Source organism: Leptonychotes weddellii, chromosome 5, assembly GCF_054177405.1.
Source record: "Leptonychotes weddellii isolate Sample4059 chromosome 5, ASM5417740v2, whole genome shotgun sequence".
Taxonomy (NCBI): Eukaryota; Metazoa; Chordata; class Mammalia; order Carnivora; family Phocidae; genus Leptonychotes; species Leptonychotes weddellii.
The window spans coordinates 12,818,005-12,832,995 of NC_138373.1; the positions used below are offsets into that span (position 1 = coordinate 12,818,005).

Consider the following 14,991-nt stretch of genomic DNA (forward strand, 5'->3'; position numbering starts at 1 on the left):
TGAAGGCCCTAAATTCCAGGGAAGAGTGTTCTTCCAGGGAATCTCAGGCAAGTGCTCTCTCTGATCGAGGAGGCTGTGCCACATGGTGGGCAAGCGATGAATGTTTGATGTCGAATGAAGAATGCACAAGTGGGGTGCTAGCTGCTGGCAGGGAAGGCACTGGATGCTTTGACTGGATCCATGTGGTGGCCGTGGACACAGGCCAGCACAAGCTTCAGGATATGCTTGTGGGCTCAGGTGGGATGGTGGAGATGGGCAGCATGACAGGAACCAATCTAATTGGACAGGTCCACAAAATGAGGGAGATGCCACTGTGCCCGCAGTGTTGGCTTCTGGAATCAAGAGAAGAAAATTTAGTCTCTCTAGTGGGAAGATAAAAAGAGCAAGTGCCCTGACTTTTGTAGGGTCATTATCATTGGGTAAATTACATTACATGAATGAACAGACCCAGAACAAGGCTTGGAGTATATATATATAATGGCTCTTCAGTGATGTCAGAAACCCAGAACTGACTCTCAGAGATTGGTGCCATTTCAGAAGATCTTCACGTCTACACTCACACATGAACACCAACACCGGGCTCACATCTAACTCCTCTGCTGAGGCTCTGAGTTCCTGACTGGTCGAGGCTGATCAGGGCTGGCCTCTAGCTGGTGGTGTGCCTGGGATTCGTCAAGGAACATGCCAGGAGCAGGAAACAGGGAGAGCAGGAAACAGGCAGGAACAGGAAACTTCTCACCTCCACTGCGGAAGTGTGAAGGAAGGACAGTGAGTCCAAGATGAGAAGCAATGAGAGCTCAGGACTGGAGGGCATCACTGGAACACAGGGGTGGCTTTAGAGATGCAAAGCGGAGTCCCAAGGCCCCACCCAAGGTCCAGTTCCCCCAGGAATCTGGCCCACTCTAGACAAGGGCACGTAAGATCTGGGCCAAACCAGGGAAATGAAGTTGAGGGTGGGGAAGAAAAGGGCAGGAGCATAGCAGGGGCCAAACCCAGCCTTCCTTGGATCAGGGGTGCAACTCAAAGTCACCCAGAGACCCAGCCCGAGAGAACCCAATGGGCCAGAAAGCCACCTGTCAGTACTCAGCTGCCCAACACTTGAGGCAGCAACCCTTGGACAAATGACTCTGGGAGAGAACAGGAAGCCTGGAGTGGTTGAGTGCCGGGAAGGAGCTGGGGCCAGGAAATGCTGGCTGCATGAGGCCACATGGGAGCCCCATCGGGAAGAAAAGAAGTCTGGTGAATTAGAAACAAGGCCCAATACTCAATTGGGGTATGAGGTCAGGGGAAATAGGAATAACAAATATACGGGGCTTACTATGCGCCATGTCCTCTTCTCACTCATTTTTCGAATTCCGTAACTACCCTATGAAGTAAATTGTAAAATTATCCCCAATTTGAAAATGAGGAAACAGAGTCCCATAGTGCTTAAGCAACTGGCCCAGGGTCATAAAACTATTAAGTGGCAAAGCTTGGATTTCTTAAACAGGCTCCAGTGTCCAAGTCTTTAACCGTATAATAGACCACCTCTTTGATGACACAGCACAAAGCCAGGAACACTGTTTCAATTGGCAAAAATGAGAAGGTGAGACAGATTTAATTAAGATCTTGCTAAAAAGGGAGCCAAGTGTTTGCCAGCATTTCCACGCTATACCCGATACAGTCCTACCTTCCTGTTTCACATGTGGAGAAAAGGAGGAAATGCATCTCTTTATTGAAAAATAGAATCTTTGCTCCTCTAACCAGTTTAGCAGTCCGGGTGAACTTTGAAGGCATGCTTAGGAATTTGCTCCTGATCCCTGGGAACTGGAGTGGACTATCCTGCTCACCACCCCCTCTCCCACTTCGCTCTTCTGACCCTCATCCTGGTGCTGCCCACACTCCAAGGGCCCCTCCCCAAGAGGCTCCCAGCTCTCTCCACAGAGTTATGTGGGCCAGACCCTGCCATCACCCCACCTCCACTGGCAATGCCCTGAATCCACCCACTCTTCAACTGTCTGTGCAGAATAATCAACCCAAGGCTTTGTGTCATAAATATGTTTCCCCATTCATTCTCAGTAGCAGTGCATTTTCTGGAAATATAATGCTTTTATCCAGCATGATGAGTCATAATGGTGGAAGGGAGAAGACTGAGGAGGGAGGCCCTTGGAAACATCCAGTCCCCTAGGAACTGGCTCTCTCTGCAAAATACGTATTTGATTCTATAGCCTACCTTCTAAGCTTCTAGATATATTTTTAAATCAATTTTATTGAAGTATAAGGTCAGTACAACAAACAGCATCTATTTAACTGTACCATATGTTGAGTTTTGACAGGGTACATGCCTGCAGATCTTCCTCCCCAATCAAAATATACATTTCCATTTCCCTCAAAGATTCCTCCTGCCCCAGGCAGCCCCTTTCTCCACTCCCAGCTCCGAGGCAGCCACCATGTGTCCACTTTGAGATAAAATTGGAGACATTTTTTGTCCTGTATTGTTTGGGATCAGGCGTGCTCTGGACAGTGAAAGTCTATTTGTTGTTAAGAATATACATATGCATGTGTAATCACCAGAAATCACTCCTTCAGCCAAGCAGCAAACAAATAAATTCACCCAAAGCAGGTTCAAATCAATGGAACTCCCATCTCTCTGTGTCCTGAGTAAAACAGGGTAAAATGCATTTTTTCATTTAGCAGTGGTTTTCTGACTAAGCCTGATTCTGAAGTGATGAGAAAGACCCTTAATACGAAAGCAATTGCAAGCCATGTTTTTATTGACAATTTGATGGATTTTGCTGTGTCCCAGAGTCATTCCACAATCATTTGGCTGGTTTTTGTTTATTTGGCTATAACCTGCATATTTTAGTTTTCCCTCAAGGCTGTTAAATGTGGGTTAATAGTTGTGTGTGCCTCTTAGATCATCTCAAATAGAAAATTCTTCTTTTCTGCTAAATGAGAATTAATTGTATTTGAGCTCTTTTTTTCCTAATGCATTAGGGTTGTGGATAATGACATTCATTTCTCCTCTTGGGCCCAGCAGCCAAACCTAGAATAATCCCATTCAATTCAAAAGGCATTTATAGAGTATTTGCTTTTTGCAAGATACTTTCTTACTCCTTATGCTATATAAAAATGAGTAGGATGCTACTGTCCTAAAACAACAGCAACAACAACAACAACGACAAAAAACCTATAGCAAGGAAAGTCACAGAATACACAAGTATGTAAGTTGAAAGAGATCACATCTGGGTGGGAGCTTTGTGTAACCTAGGGTAGGAGTAGGGTGGGGATGTATTCTACACTGGGAAGACGGCTGGCTGGTTTTGAGAGACCTCAAGTCATCTATCAGAAACCAAGAGTTAAATTTGGGGACCTATAGTAGAAGATCATGATTTAAAAAATAAGTTTATTCTTAAATCAGGGGGTATTGGAGCAAATGAAGGTTGAAGCAGGGAATGATATGATTTGAACCTGCAGGATTGGGAAGGATAGATGGAAACTGGAAAGGCCTGGAGGTGGGAAGACCAGTTACAAAGCTCCTGTAGCAGTTCACCTGGGAGATTAGGAGGAAATATATGAGAGAGGCATATGGAAGCAGGAATTAGAAGACTTGTAGCTTTGTGGATGGGGGAGAGAGAGGGGAGAAGGTGACCCAAGTTTGCAAACCTAGAGCCTGTGAAGAGATCAGGAGTATGGGTGTATAATAAGGAACTGGTTGTCAGTTGGCCATAACTGGAGAAGTGAGAGTCAACAAGTTTTAAGCAGTTATCAGCTCAGAGGAGGAAGCATCACCTATTGGCTCTTCAGTGGAGCACGTGATGTGTGAACCCATGCTTTTCCTGCTGTTACCAAGATTGCCTAGGCAACATTGTACCAACGTGACAAATTCCACAGACAGTGGCTTGGCCATAATTTTGTGAGTGAGCATATGGAGAGAAGGTGAGGAGACAGCTTCCAACAACAGAGCAGATTAGATACTTTGAAGGGTCTTCCCCCTATTGCATAGCTAGATTCTAGATCAACTACAACAAATACCATTTTAAACTCTTTCTAGATGCACAAGAAGCAGTTATATCTGTTAGCTTTTGCTGCATAACAAATCACCCTAAGAAATTTTCAGATAAACAGAATCTGGGAGGGTTTACCATGACAGATAATCACCAAGGAACTTCTAAAGAATATACTTCAAGAGGAAGGAAAATAACCCCAGAAGAATGTCTTGAGGAAAGAATGAATTATAAACAAAGAAATGTATAAACATATAAGTAAATCCAAAGACATGTTTCTTACATAATAAGAATAATGTCTAATTTGGGGCAGGGTAATATAACCAAAGGCTGAACAGTGAAAAGAAGGTGATCAGATTTAGTGTCCTAATGTCCTTGAATTTTACTGAGTGAAGTAGACATTGGGATATTGAATAATCTGCTAAATTGCTAACTGTTAAATTTCAGGAGTGAACAGTAAAATAATAGAAATGAAATAGAATTTCCAAATCTGTAGAGGAGAACAATGAAATATGATAATATTCAAAAAAAAAAAAAATCAAACCAAACTAAGGCAAATAAAGGAGAAAAAGGAAACAGAGAAGGCTGGACACACAGAAAGCACAAAGAAAGAAAATAGAAATAAGTCCATATATATCGTTAAGTACAACAAAAACAAATGGACTAAACATTTTGGCTAAAAAACATAGATTGTCACCCTAAATTTTTTTAAATCCAGTTGTATCCTGTTTCCAAGAGACACATCTAAAACATAAGGAAAGAGAAATGTTGAAAGTAAAAGCAGGCAAATTCTAAAGAGCAGAATGCCAGGGTAACTACATTAATATTAAACCAAGTGCCTTCCACACAAAATGGATTATTAAAAATGAAGTGTTTCATTTCATGACAATAAAAGATTTAACTCACCAGGATGATAGAATCTTTCTTAGCTTGGATGCACCTCTCTCATCTGTCATCTTCTCTCCTCTTTCAGTGCGACCACTTGAATTGAGACCTTTATCATGTCCCATTGCAGCTCATCGTCCATTCAGCAGCCAGTGTGGTCATCCTACAAGTCAGGTGGCTCCTCGTGAAAAAGGCCCCAATTCCTGAGCATGATGTGTCCACGTAGTTCAATCTCATCTGCACTATACCCCTCCTCCCCACTTCTGCTCCATCACAGCCATTACATTCCATCATGGTGAACGATGCTCAGATCCTCCAAAACACCACATTTTCTCTGGTCTCTAGGCCTTTGGACAGGTGCTCCCTGTGTCAGATCTGATCTGTCATTCTCTCCTCACTTGGTTGGCTGACTCCATCAAGGCTTCACTCAAATGCCCCCACTTCTTGGAAGCCTTCTCTGACCTCCCTTTTCTGGATCGGGGCCTCTTCTGCTCTGACTCAAAGAACACACTTAGTATATTTCATCACATTATTTCACACTTTGTTGTCCTCGCCTCTTTATTTGCCTTCCTCCCTAAGTAAGCTGTGAGCTCCTTGAAGGCAAGTACTCATGATGTCAGCACCATATCAAGCACCTACTATGTTCCAGGCATCCTTCTAAGAGGTAGGGATAGAACCATGAACAAAAACAGACAGACAAAACTTCTGCCTCATGCCTCTCACATTCTAGCAGATGGAGCCAGACAACAAGCTCTATAAATAAGGAGAAGATATAGTCTATAAGGAGATAATAGGTGCTTGGAAGGATATAAAGCAAGAAAAGGGATAAGGAGTACGTGGTGAACGTGAAATTTTAAGATGGCAAGACGACATTTAAGCAGAAACTTGGAAGAGGTGGGGGAATATTCGGGAAAGAGCATTCAAGAGAGAACAGCCAGTGTGAAGACTCTGAACAGGAGCAAGTGTGGCCTGTTCACAGACCAACAAGGAGGCCAGTGTGGCCAGAGTGGAGTGAGCAAAGGGCACAGTGGTAGAAGTTGAGCTCAGGCAGCTATTATTAGATTGCATTGAGTCTTGTGGTCCATTGTAAGAATTTGACTTTTGAGTAAAATGGGAAGCATTCGGAGGATGTTGAACAGAGGAATGGTATGACCAGACTCCAATTTAAATTAACATAATTTTAAATAATATAATAATATTTCAATATCATATATTTTAAAGGAATTCTGAACGCCATATTAAAAAAAAAAAAGACCAAGGGAGGCAAGGGTGGGAGCTGGAAGACAAATTAGAAGGCCATTGTACTAATCTAGTCAAGAGGTGAAGGTGGCTTGGAACCAGGAGATAGCAGGGGAGTAAAATCTGAATGTAGTTTGCTAGTGGGTTGGGAATATGGCAGGTCAGAGGAAGAGGCAAGTAAAGGATGAAGACAAAGTGCTTGGCCTAAGCAACTGGAAGGAGGGAGTTGTCATTACCAAGATGGAACCAATGTTGGATGAGTGTGGAGGGGAAGATAGGGAACACAGGGGAGGAGGAATTCAGTTTTGATCATGTAAATCTGAAATCTTATTAGACCTCCAAGTGGTATGTCCAGCAATGGGTTGGATATACAAATCTGGAATTGAGGATCAAGTTTGGTTTGGAGACAGAAATTTGGCACAACTAGCCAAGTTAGCATAGAGATGCTACTGAAAGCCCCCAGAATGGCAAGCTCTCCCCGAGAGTGGATGTAGAGAGAAGAGGTGGTTTCACCTGCACCCTGCAAAGTATCTGGCCCACAATTGTTGCCCCATATAAAAACTAAGAAAAAACAATTGAAGTTGATAATTAATGGATTCTGTTGACCTTCAAGAGAGCAATGTCAATGAAGAGTGCTGGTAGAAGCCAAACTACAAAGCACTAAGGAAAGAGAGAGTGGAAAACCAAGGACAAAACAAGGAGGTCATGAGATCTGTGGCTGGAGATTTCTGGGCATAAAGATCTGGTTATGTTTGTAGCTTGGAAGAAATGAAGGAGAAGGCGGAAATAATGACTTAAGGTATCTATGGAGTGAGGAGGAGACAGAACTGAAAGAAGTGAACAAATGTGAAGGAAGACAGATTTTGAGGGGTAGGGAAGATACCTTCTCAACAAAGTGGGAGGCAAGATTCCCTAGGGCAGTGAGGGTCCAGGACACCAAGCTAGGGATTAGGATGAAGAGCACATTTTAAAAATCTAGACCCTCCTGCGGGTGGGAAGGGTGTTGGCTGAAAGAGTCACAGGAGGCGAATGAAATGATGAGAGACTTGTGGCGAGGTCCAGACACCATTGGAATATGGGTCTGCTTTGGGTGCGGGCAGTCAGCACCTGGCCCTGACCCTGGGGAAGCAGGAACTAAGGGGACTTGCAGAGCCTGCTATTCTGAGTGACCATAAGGTACCAGGGTGGCAGCTCATGGTTCACAGAAATGTCTTAAAGATACGGCTTGCACTACCAATGGACATTCTGAAAAGGAAATTAAGAAAACAATACCATTTGGAGTAGAATCAAAAAAGATAAAATACTTGGGAATAAATTTAACCAAAGAAGTATACACTTCCCCTGTGGGGGAGAACGACTCATAGACTGAAAACTACAAAACATTGTTGAAACAAATGAAAGACCTAAATAAAAAAAATACATCCTATGTTCCTTGATCAGAAGACTCACTGCTGTTAATGGCAGTCCTCCCTGAGTTGATCTATAGATTCAATGCAGTACCTACCAAAATTCCAACTGCCTTTTTTTGCAGAAATGGAAAAGATAATCCTAAAATTCATATGAAAATGCAAGGGACCCAGAGTAGCCAGAAGGACACTGAAAAAAAACAAAGAAGACTCACACTTCCAATTCCTAAACTTACTACAAAGCTGTACTAATCAAGACATTGTAGTGCTCTCAGAAGGTTAGGCACATGGGTCGATGGAATAGAATTCAGATTCCAGAAATAAGTCCCACATTTACAGTCAATTAATTTTTAACAAAGATGAAAAGACAGTTCAATAGGGAAAAAGTCTTTTCAACAAACAATCTTGGAACAGCAAATGTCCACATTAGAAAAAAAGGAATTTAGACCCATACCTTACATCATATATAAAAATTAACTCAAAATGGATCAAAGATCTAAATGTAAGGGCTCAAACTATAAAATTCTTAGAAGACATATGGGTAAATCTTCATGACCTTGGATTTGGCAGTGGTTTCTTAGATATGACATCAAAAGCATAAGTAATCAAAGAAAAAATTGATAAGTTGAATTTCATCAAAATCAAAAACTTTTGTGCTTCAAAGGATACTCTCAATAAAGTGAAAAAACAAAACAAAACAAAACAAAAAAGAAAGTGAAAGAACAATCCACAGAATGGGAGAAAATACCTCCATTCATACATGTATCTGAAAAGGTCTAGCATCCAGAATATATAAAGAACTCTTACAACTCAACAATAAAAAAGACAATTTGCCCAATTGAAAAATGGGAAAAAGATTGGAATTGACATTTCTCCAAAGATCTAAAAGTGGCCAAAAGCACATAAAAAGATGTTCAACATCGTTATGAAGGAAATGCCAATCAAAACCACAATGAGATACCACTTCACAGCCAGTCAATGGCTAGAATTTTTCTAAAAAGAAAGAAAGAAGACAGGAAAACACAATAACAAGAGTTTATGGGGATGTGGATGAATTGGAACCCTGGCTCATTGCTGGTGGGCCTGTAAACTCTGCAGCTGCTTTGCAACAGTTTGGCAACTCCTCAAAAATTTAAGCACAGATTTACCGTATGACCCAACACTTAGCAATTCTACTTCTAGATACAGAGTTAAGAGAATTGAAAACATATGTCACACAAAAACTTATACATGAATGTTCATAGCAGCATAATTCATAATAGCCAAAAAGTGGAGAAACCCAAATATCCATCACTTAGTCAGTGGATGCCCAGAATGGTCAAGAGGAAATGAGATACTCCCACACCACCTTGGAGTGAGACACCAGAGCATATGGATCATGTTGCACCAAAGACTTGAGAGGAGGTGTGGGGGGCTGGGGGGTGGAAGAGTTACAGAAGACACTGTGGGATGGAAAGAATTGTGCTGAAGTCTAGGAAAGTTGAAGCTAGAATGTTCTAGAAGAAGTCCAATAAAGGAATCAGCTGGAGCAAAGCCTTGAAGGCAGGAAAGCCTGTTGCACATGCAGAGGACAGGAAGCAGAGGTCCTTAAGGAATATCAGGGATGGGGAGCTGGGGAGGTGGACCAGACAGTGGTCCAAAGACACCACAAAGACTAGCGATCCAGGACTGGCACAAGAAGGAGGATGTGCTTGGCATGAGGTCTGCGCACGCACCACCCTCCTACCTTGTGGGGGAGAAGCAGTGTGACATCTGTTGGTGTAACTTTAGCCCCACCATCCTTTCAGACCACAGTGCCCTTCCCCTGACCCCGGCCCCTTGGCCAGGCCAGCAGAACCTATGCATGTGTTTTTGGCTTGAGAAAGCACCTTCCCCCAGAATGGAAATCCTGTAGGACCTCCCCACCCTCCCTGCCCACCCCAATGCCTGCACAGCTTGGGGCTGGTGCTTGGCTTTGCAGGTCCTAGTAGCTGCGGTCTCATCCTTTGCTCACAGACCTCAGAAAGGAGAGCCTCTAACTCTCGGTGGCATTTAGCTTCGCTCTTTAAACATCTGGGTCACAGATATGCTCAGTTAATTAATGTTCTTAGTGCTGTTCATTTGCCTGCTGGATAATAGATTGATTCATAATTTCAATAAGAAGCTGTGTATGTCTTTCCCCTGAACATAAAAGCAGCTTGCTGTCATTCATCACTTTGCATTTGGTGAATTTGAGTATATTCAGAGAGACATTGTTTAGGGAGGGGCAAGGAGAGCTTTTGATTTTCTTATCATTTTGCCTCTGACAATCACTCTGATTTGGAACTAATTTGGGTTTAAAGCGCATGTTAACCGCATCTCTCTCAAGGGCACTTAATAGACTCCCTGTCACTTGTTTCAGAGGGGGGCAGGTGGGCCCCCCTTTGGGGATGAAGGCAGAGGGTTTCTGAGTAGTTTTCATCAGCAATGAGAACCCCTGCAGAAAATCTTATCCCCTGGAGAAGAGGCATTGGTGGCCCAGAGCTGCCTTCTGGCTTCGTTCCTGGCCAGAATGCCCAGACTCTCAGGAGAAGCCCAGGATCATCTAGGCAGAGGCCCCTTTGCTGCTCAGCTTCTGGGCCAGGGCAGCCAACCATGTGGGTCTCTAGGGTCCCAAGGGGAGAGGCCAGGACCCAGCCAGGTGACCAGATGTCTTCAGACCGTAATTTCTTCATCTTTAAAACGGGGAGAGTAATAGAAACTTACCTCACTGAGTTATAAAAATCACATTCTTTATTCTCTGTACAATGCTTAGAAATGATGCAGAGTGTGCCTTTAATACATGCAAGCTGGTAATTTTATTTTTTAATTTATTCGGCACTAGCTGTATATTAATAATCTTCACTCCTACCCCCGCCACCTCATAGGATGTGAGAGCAAAAATGAGACATGTACTTTCCTGTCTCATTGCCTTCACCAGCCCGCACTGGAATTATCAGTGGGAACACAGCCACGTCCTCATATTCTCAGAAACCGGTTCCCAGGCTGGTCACACAGAGAACTCTTCAAAACATGCTTATGGAGTTTAAAATGAATGGACGTAGCTGCATCTTTTAAATGATGTCGCTCACCACATTTATAATGTGCTCATTCACAAACATTTTTTGAGCACTTGGTCTGTGATTTTCTCCTAGCAAAGAAGGAAATTAATTAGACACAGTCCCTGCCCCTAAAAGAATGTGAAAGACAGATGAATGCATTTGCTCAAAGGTTGGAATACAGAATTTTAAACAACACAGATAGGCAGGAGAGGGAGGCCACTTGAGTAGCATGGGTCCTGCTGTGGGAAGAGTTGATAGGCAGCACCATCTCCGTATCAGTTAGCTCTTGCTGCATAACAACTATCCCCCAAAAAACTTAGTGGCATAAAGCAATATGCATGTATTATGCATTATCCAGATCAGCTGGATGGTTCTGTGATCCGGACCAGGCTCGGCTGATTTCAGCTGGACTCGTTCATACATCTCTTGGCACCTAGCAGGTCAGCCAAGGGCTGCCTAATCTAGGACGACCTTGTCCACTTGTCTGGTGGTTGGCTGGCTGTTGGTTGGGCCATCCAGAGCTTACTGCCACGGTGCCAACAGGACTCCAAGAGCAAGAGGGTGGAGGCACACAAGGCTAAAGGTCTAGTCCAGGAACTGGCACATCTTTGCTTCCACTATATTCTGTTGGTCAAAGCAAGTCACCAATACTCAGGGGATGGAGAAACAGACTTCACTTCTTGAAGGACATTGCTTCGAAAGTCTTATTGCCCAGGGTGTATAGAAGGAAGAGTGAAGGATGTGGCTTTAAAAAAAAAGATTTATTTATTTGTGGGAAGGGAGAGAGCAAGCAGGAGTTGGGGGGAGTGGAGAGAGAAAGAGAATCTCAAGCAGACTCCCTGCTGAGCATGGAGCCCGACCTGGGGCTCGAGCCCACAACCCTGAGATCATGACCTGAGCCGAAACCAAGAGTCAGACGCTTGACCGACTGAGCCACCCCAGTGCCCCCACAATCCCCCAGCATTTGTTGGTGTGCATGGAGCGGAAAGCAGGTACCAGGATTGTGGTGCGCCTTTAGGACGCTTCTGCTTTTTTGTCATTATAAATAACGTTGCAGCGAATATCCTATATACATTAACTTGTGTTCCCGGTTTTGATTGTTACCTTGGGATAAATTGCTAAAAGTGGATTTATTGGGTCAAAAGACAAAAAAAAACTTTTTTTAAAGCACAAAGAATATATTTTGAAATCCCCTTTTTGAAATGTTGTCGTAATTTTCCCCCACTCCAGCCCATTTTATGCTAACCTTGACAAAATGAGAATAGGTTTGTTTTTTCTTTCAATGTGGTATCACCTTGCTGTTTTAGTTTATTTATTTTAACACCTGTTAAGTTGAATGTTTTTTAATATATCTGTTTCTTTTTCAGTGACCTGCCTCTTTGGGTATTTTACACCAGAGTGGAATTAATTAATTAACCCCAATTTACAAATGAGGTGGAAATGCGGACTCGGAGAGGTTAAGTGACTTACTCAGGGTTGCCCAGCCAGCTGGGAGCAGAGCCAAGCTTTAGAAATCAGACGTCCTGCTCTTTTATTTATTCCTCTGCTCCCAGCCAGCTGGGAGCAGAGCCAAGCTTTAGAAATCAGACGTCCTGCTCTTTTATTTATTCCTCTGCTCCCTCATGTTGCTGGACAGAAGCCCACAGTCCAGAAACGCTGACTGAGGACATGCTTAGAAAGAAATCCGCCTGACCCTGGAGACGCTGTATCCAGGCTTAGCAAGCCAGGGACGCATGGGTGGGACCTGCAGACCTGAGTCACCTCTCCCCACCCTCTCCTCTGCTCTCTCCCCAGCTTGCCCGCTACACCAAGGAGGGCTTCCTGCACCTGGGCGCCCTGGGGACCACCACACTCCTCCCCGACACCCGCTGCCTGGTGGACAACTCCAAGAGTCGGCTGCCCCAACTCCTCGACTGTGACAAAGTCAAGAGCAGCCTGTACAAGCGCTGGAACTTCATCCAGGTGAGTGCCCCAGGGAAAGAGCCAGCACCCCAGAGCAGGGGAGGCTGCTGCGGGCCACAGGGGGAGCTAACTTCCCCAGCAAAGAGCACCCGAGGTCTCCAGCCCTGGGCCAGCCTCATGAACCCAAAGTGCGTCCAGGGGCAATCAGCGGAGGAGTATTGCAGGTGTGACAGTCTCCCAGGTCCCTGCAGCAGCATCAGGCAGGCTGGGCTCTGATGAACCTTGGGAGGGGAGCGTGCGGTGATTTCTCTGAAATCTGCTAAGTAGCCAGTAGGATGGAGAAAGTCAGACCCCACTCGGACACCATCCCCCATCGGTGCTTGTCACCTGGTTCTGCCATTCAAACTTGGTGAAGCTGATACATTTTCTGGCTTTGGGGTTTCTGGAGGAGGCTCTGTTGATCCCTCCCCCTGTGCAAAGAATTTTGGTGGGACTGCTCCCCACGAGAGGCCATGTGCCAGGCACTACAGTGGTTAAACCTCTTTCTCCATCTCTCTCTCTCTCTGCGTTTCTGTCTCTCTCTGTTTCTTTCTCTCATTCTCTTTTCCGTCTCTCTCTACCTTATTCTCTGTATCTCTACATCCATCTGTCTCTGTCTCTCTTTGTCTCTGTATCTCTCTCTCTGTCTCTTTATGTCTCTGTCTCTCTGTCTTTCTCCTCCTTTTACCCAGAATGGAGCCATCATGAATAAGGGCACAGGGCGATGCCTAGAGGTGGAGAACCGGGGCCTGGCTGGCATCGATCTCATCCTCCGCAGCTGCACGGGACAGAGGTGGACAATTAAGAACTCGATCAAGTAGCGGGGGTGGGGGGGAGCAGGGGCCCCCAGAGCCTGGCCCCCGGCCTGGGGTCTGCCGTCTTCTGGACCAGCCGCACTGGTAGAGAGACAGCAGGAAGCCAGCAGGTGCTCAGCGGGCCTCCCGGGGCTTCTCCAGAGCAGCACAGGGGCCCCGGATGGAGACTTGGTGCCCCCCCTTTGGCGCTCAGCAGCCATGAAGCCTATGCTCCCTGGAAAAGCCCCGCACCCCTCCTCTGGAAACCCAGGAGCCGTGTCTTCTGCCACCTGGATGCGGACCACGTACCACAGAGTGAACCCCCATGTCCTCTGCATCCTCTCCCCAGCCACTCTCAGGACTGGGACTGGCAGGGGCCCCTCTTTCTCATCTCTTGCAGCAGCTTCTGAATGCCACCCCCAGGCCTCAACAGAGTCAGGGGTGGTGCTCAGCCGCATCCTGTCTCCCCCTTCTTGGAAGAGACCCTGAGACTCTGTGTCCCTCGACATTGCTTCTGCCCAGATGCCCATTTACAAGGCAGCCTCCACCCCCAACCTTTCCATCAGATGGACAGCCCTGGACTTTTCTGGACCCTCCCTAAGATGGCCTGGAAGGAATTAATGCTTCCGTGGTGGGGCTCTAGGCTCCGGTGTTCATGGGCCAGCTGCTCTGCTTGCGTCTGCAGGGAGCCAGAGACGGAGGGGCTGAGCGCATAGGGAGGTCGTGGCTGTGAGGGGGCCCCTGGGGCTGGAGCCGGGCCGGTGCAGCTCTGCTCCCCCACCCCGGGGATCAGGGAGCCCTGACTCACCCAGAGCTTAAGGACTGAAGCCGGCACAACAGAGGGGGCCTGGACCCTGGAGGATGCTCCGTGTTCACCTCATTTCACCCCATGCTCTGCTGGCTGACAGGGGAGAAGGCAGTCGATTCCTCTCTGAAGAGTAATAATTTTTTTCGATTGCCCTCTGGTTAGGGTGCACTTATAAATCAGAGTTAATATATGGACGCGTGTGCATGCCTATGAGTGTGTGTGCCTGTGGTGTGCGTGACTGCGTGTGTGCGCGTGCATGAGGGTGTCCGGGTGTGTGCATAGGAGTGTGTGATAGAGCAGATGTCAGCGTGTGGCCTTGGGCTTGTCGCTTCCTTGCTCACCTGGATCGGGACAAGGCTGCAGGAAGCTGGGGGGTTGGCCATGCTTCTTTGGCCAGGAGGACGTGGCCCAGACTTGCCCTATGTGGAGCCCCAGATGAAGGCTGTCCCTTTGGCCAGTTCCCTCTCTGTCCCTCATGCTATCCCCAAAGGCCAAGCCCTGCCCAGAACCAAATCCTGTAGTCGCCCAGTTTGGGGTTCACAGTGTCTCATTTGGTGGCATCTTAATTGGTGATCGTCCCCCGCCCCATTCCTCCCTTGTGAAATAAATACATGTGAGCACTTCCCAAAACAGCCTTGCTTGCTTCTTGGTTCCTCCAGAACCCGGGGCTCGGGGGGAGTTCCTGGAACATGGCAGAGGGCGCCTTTGGTTTGAGGGTTTGGTCTTGTTGTGAGCAGCATCCCTCAGAGCAGAGGCTGAGAAAACCAGCCTGCACTTGGACTCAACTTCCTCCCCCAAAGAGGGACAGAATTTGACATTTGGCACTCACTCACTGACCCCCTGGTGGCCCCCAGCATACGAGGGTCAGGCTGG

At 46.0% G+C, this 14,991-nt stretch overlaps 1 protein-coding gene across 3 annotated transcripts in view; it reads left to right on the forward strand.

The window, feature by feature from the left end:
- Positions 1-14,748, forward strand: part of GALNT17 (polypeptide N-acetylgalactosaminyltransferase 17) — a 406,327-nt gene extending 391,579 nt beyond the window's left edge. For all 3 annotated transcript variants that reach the window (XM_081819619.1, XM_081819617.1, XM_081819618.1), the window contains 2 exons: positions 12,370-12,537; positions 13,209-14,748. In XM_081819619.1, coding sequence (XP_081675745.1) covers positions 12,370-12,537; positions 13,209-13,337 — 297 coding nt within the window. In that variant the 3' untranslated portion in view covers positions 13,338-14,748. The remainder of the gene's footprint in view (positions 1-12,369; positions 12,538-13,208) is intronic.
- Positions 14,749-14,991: the final 243 nt, after the last annotated feature.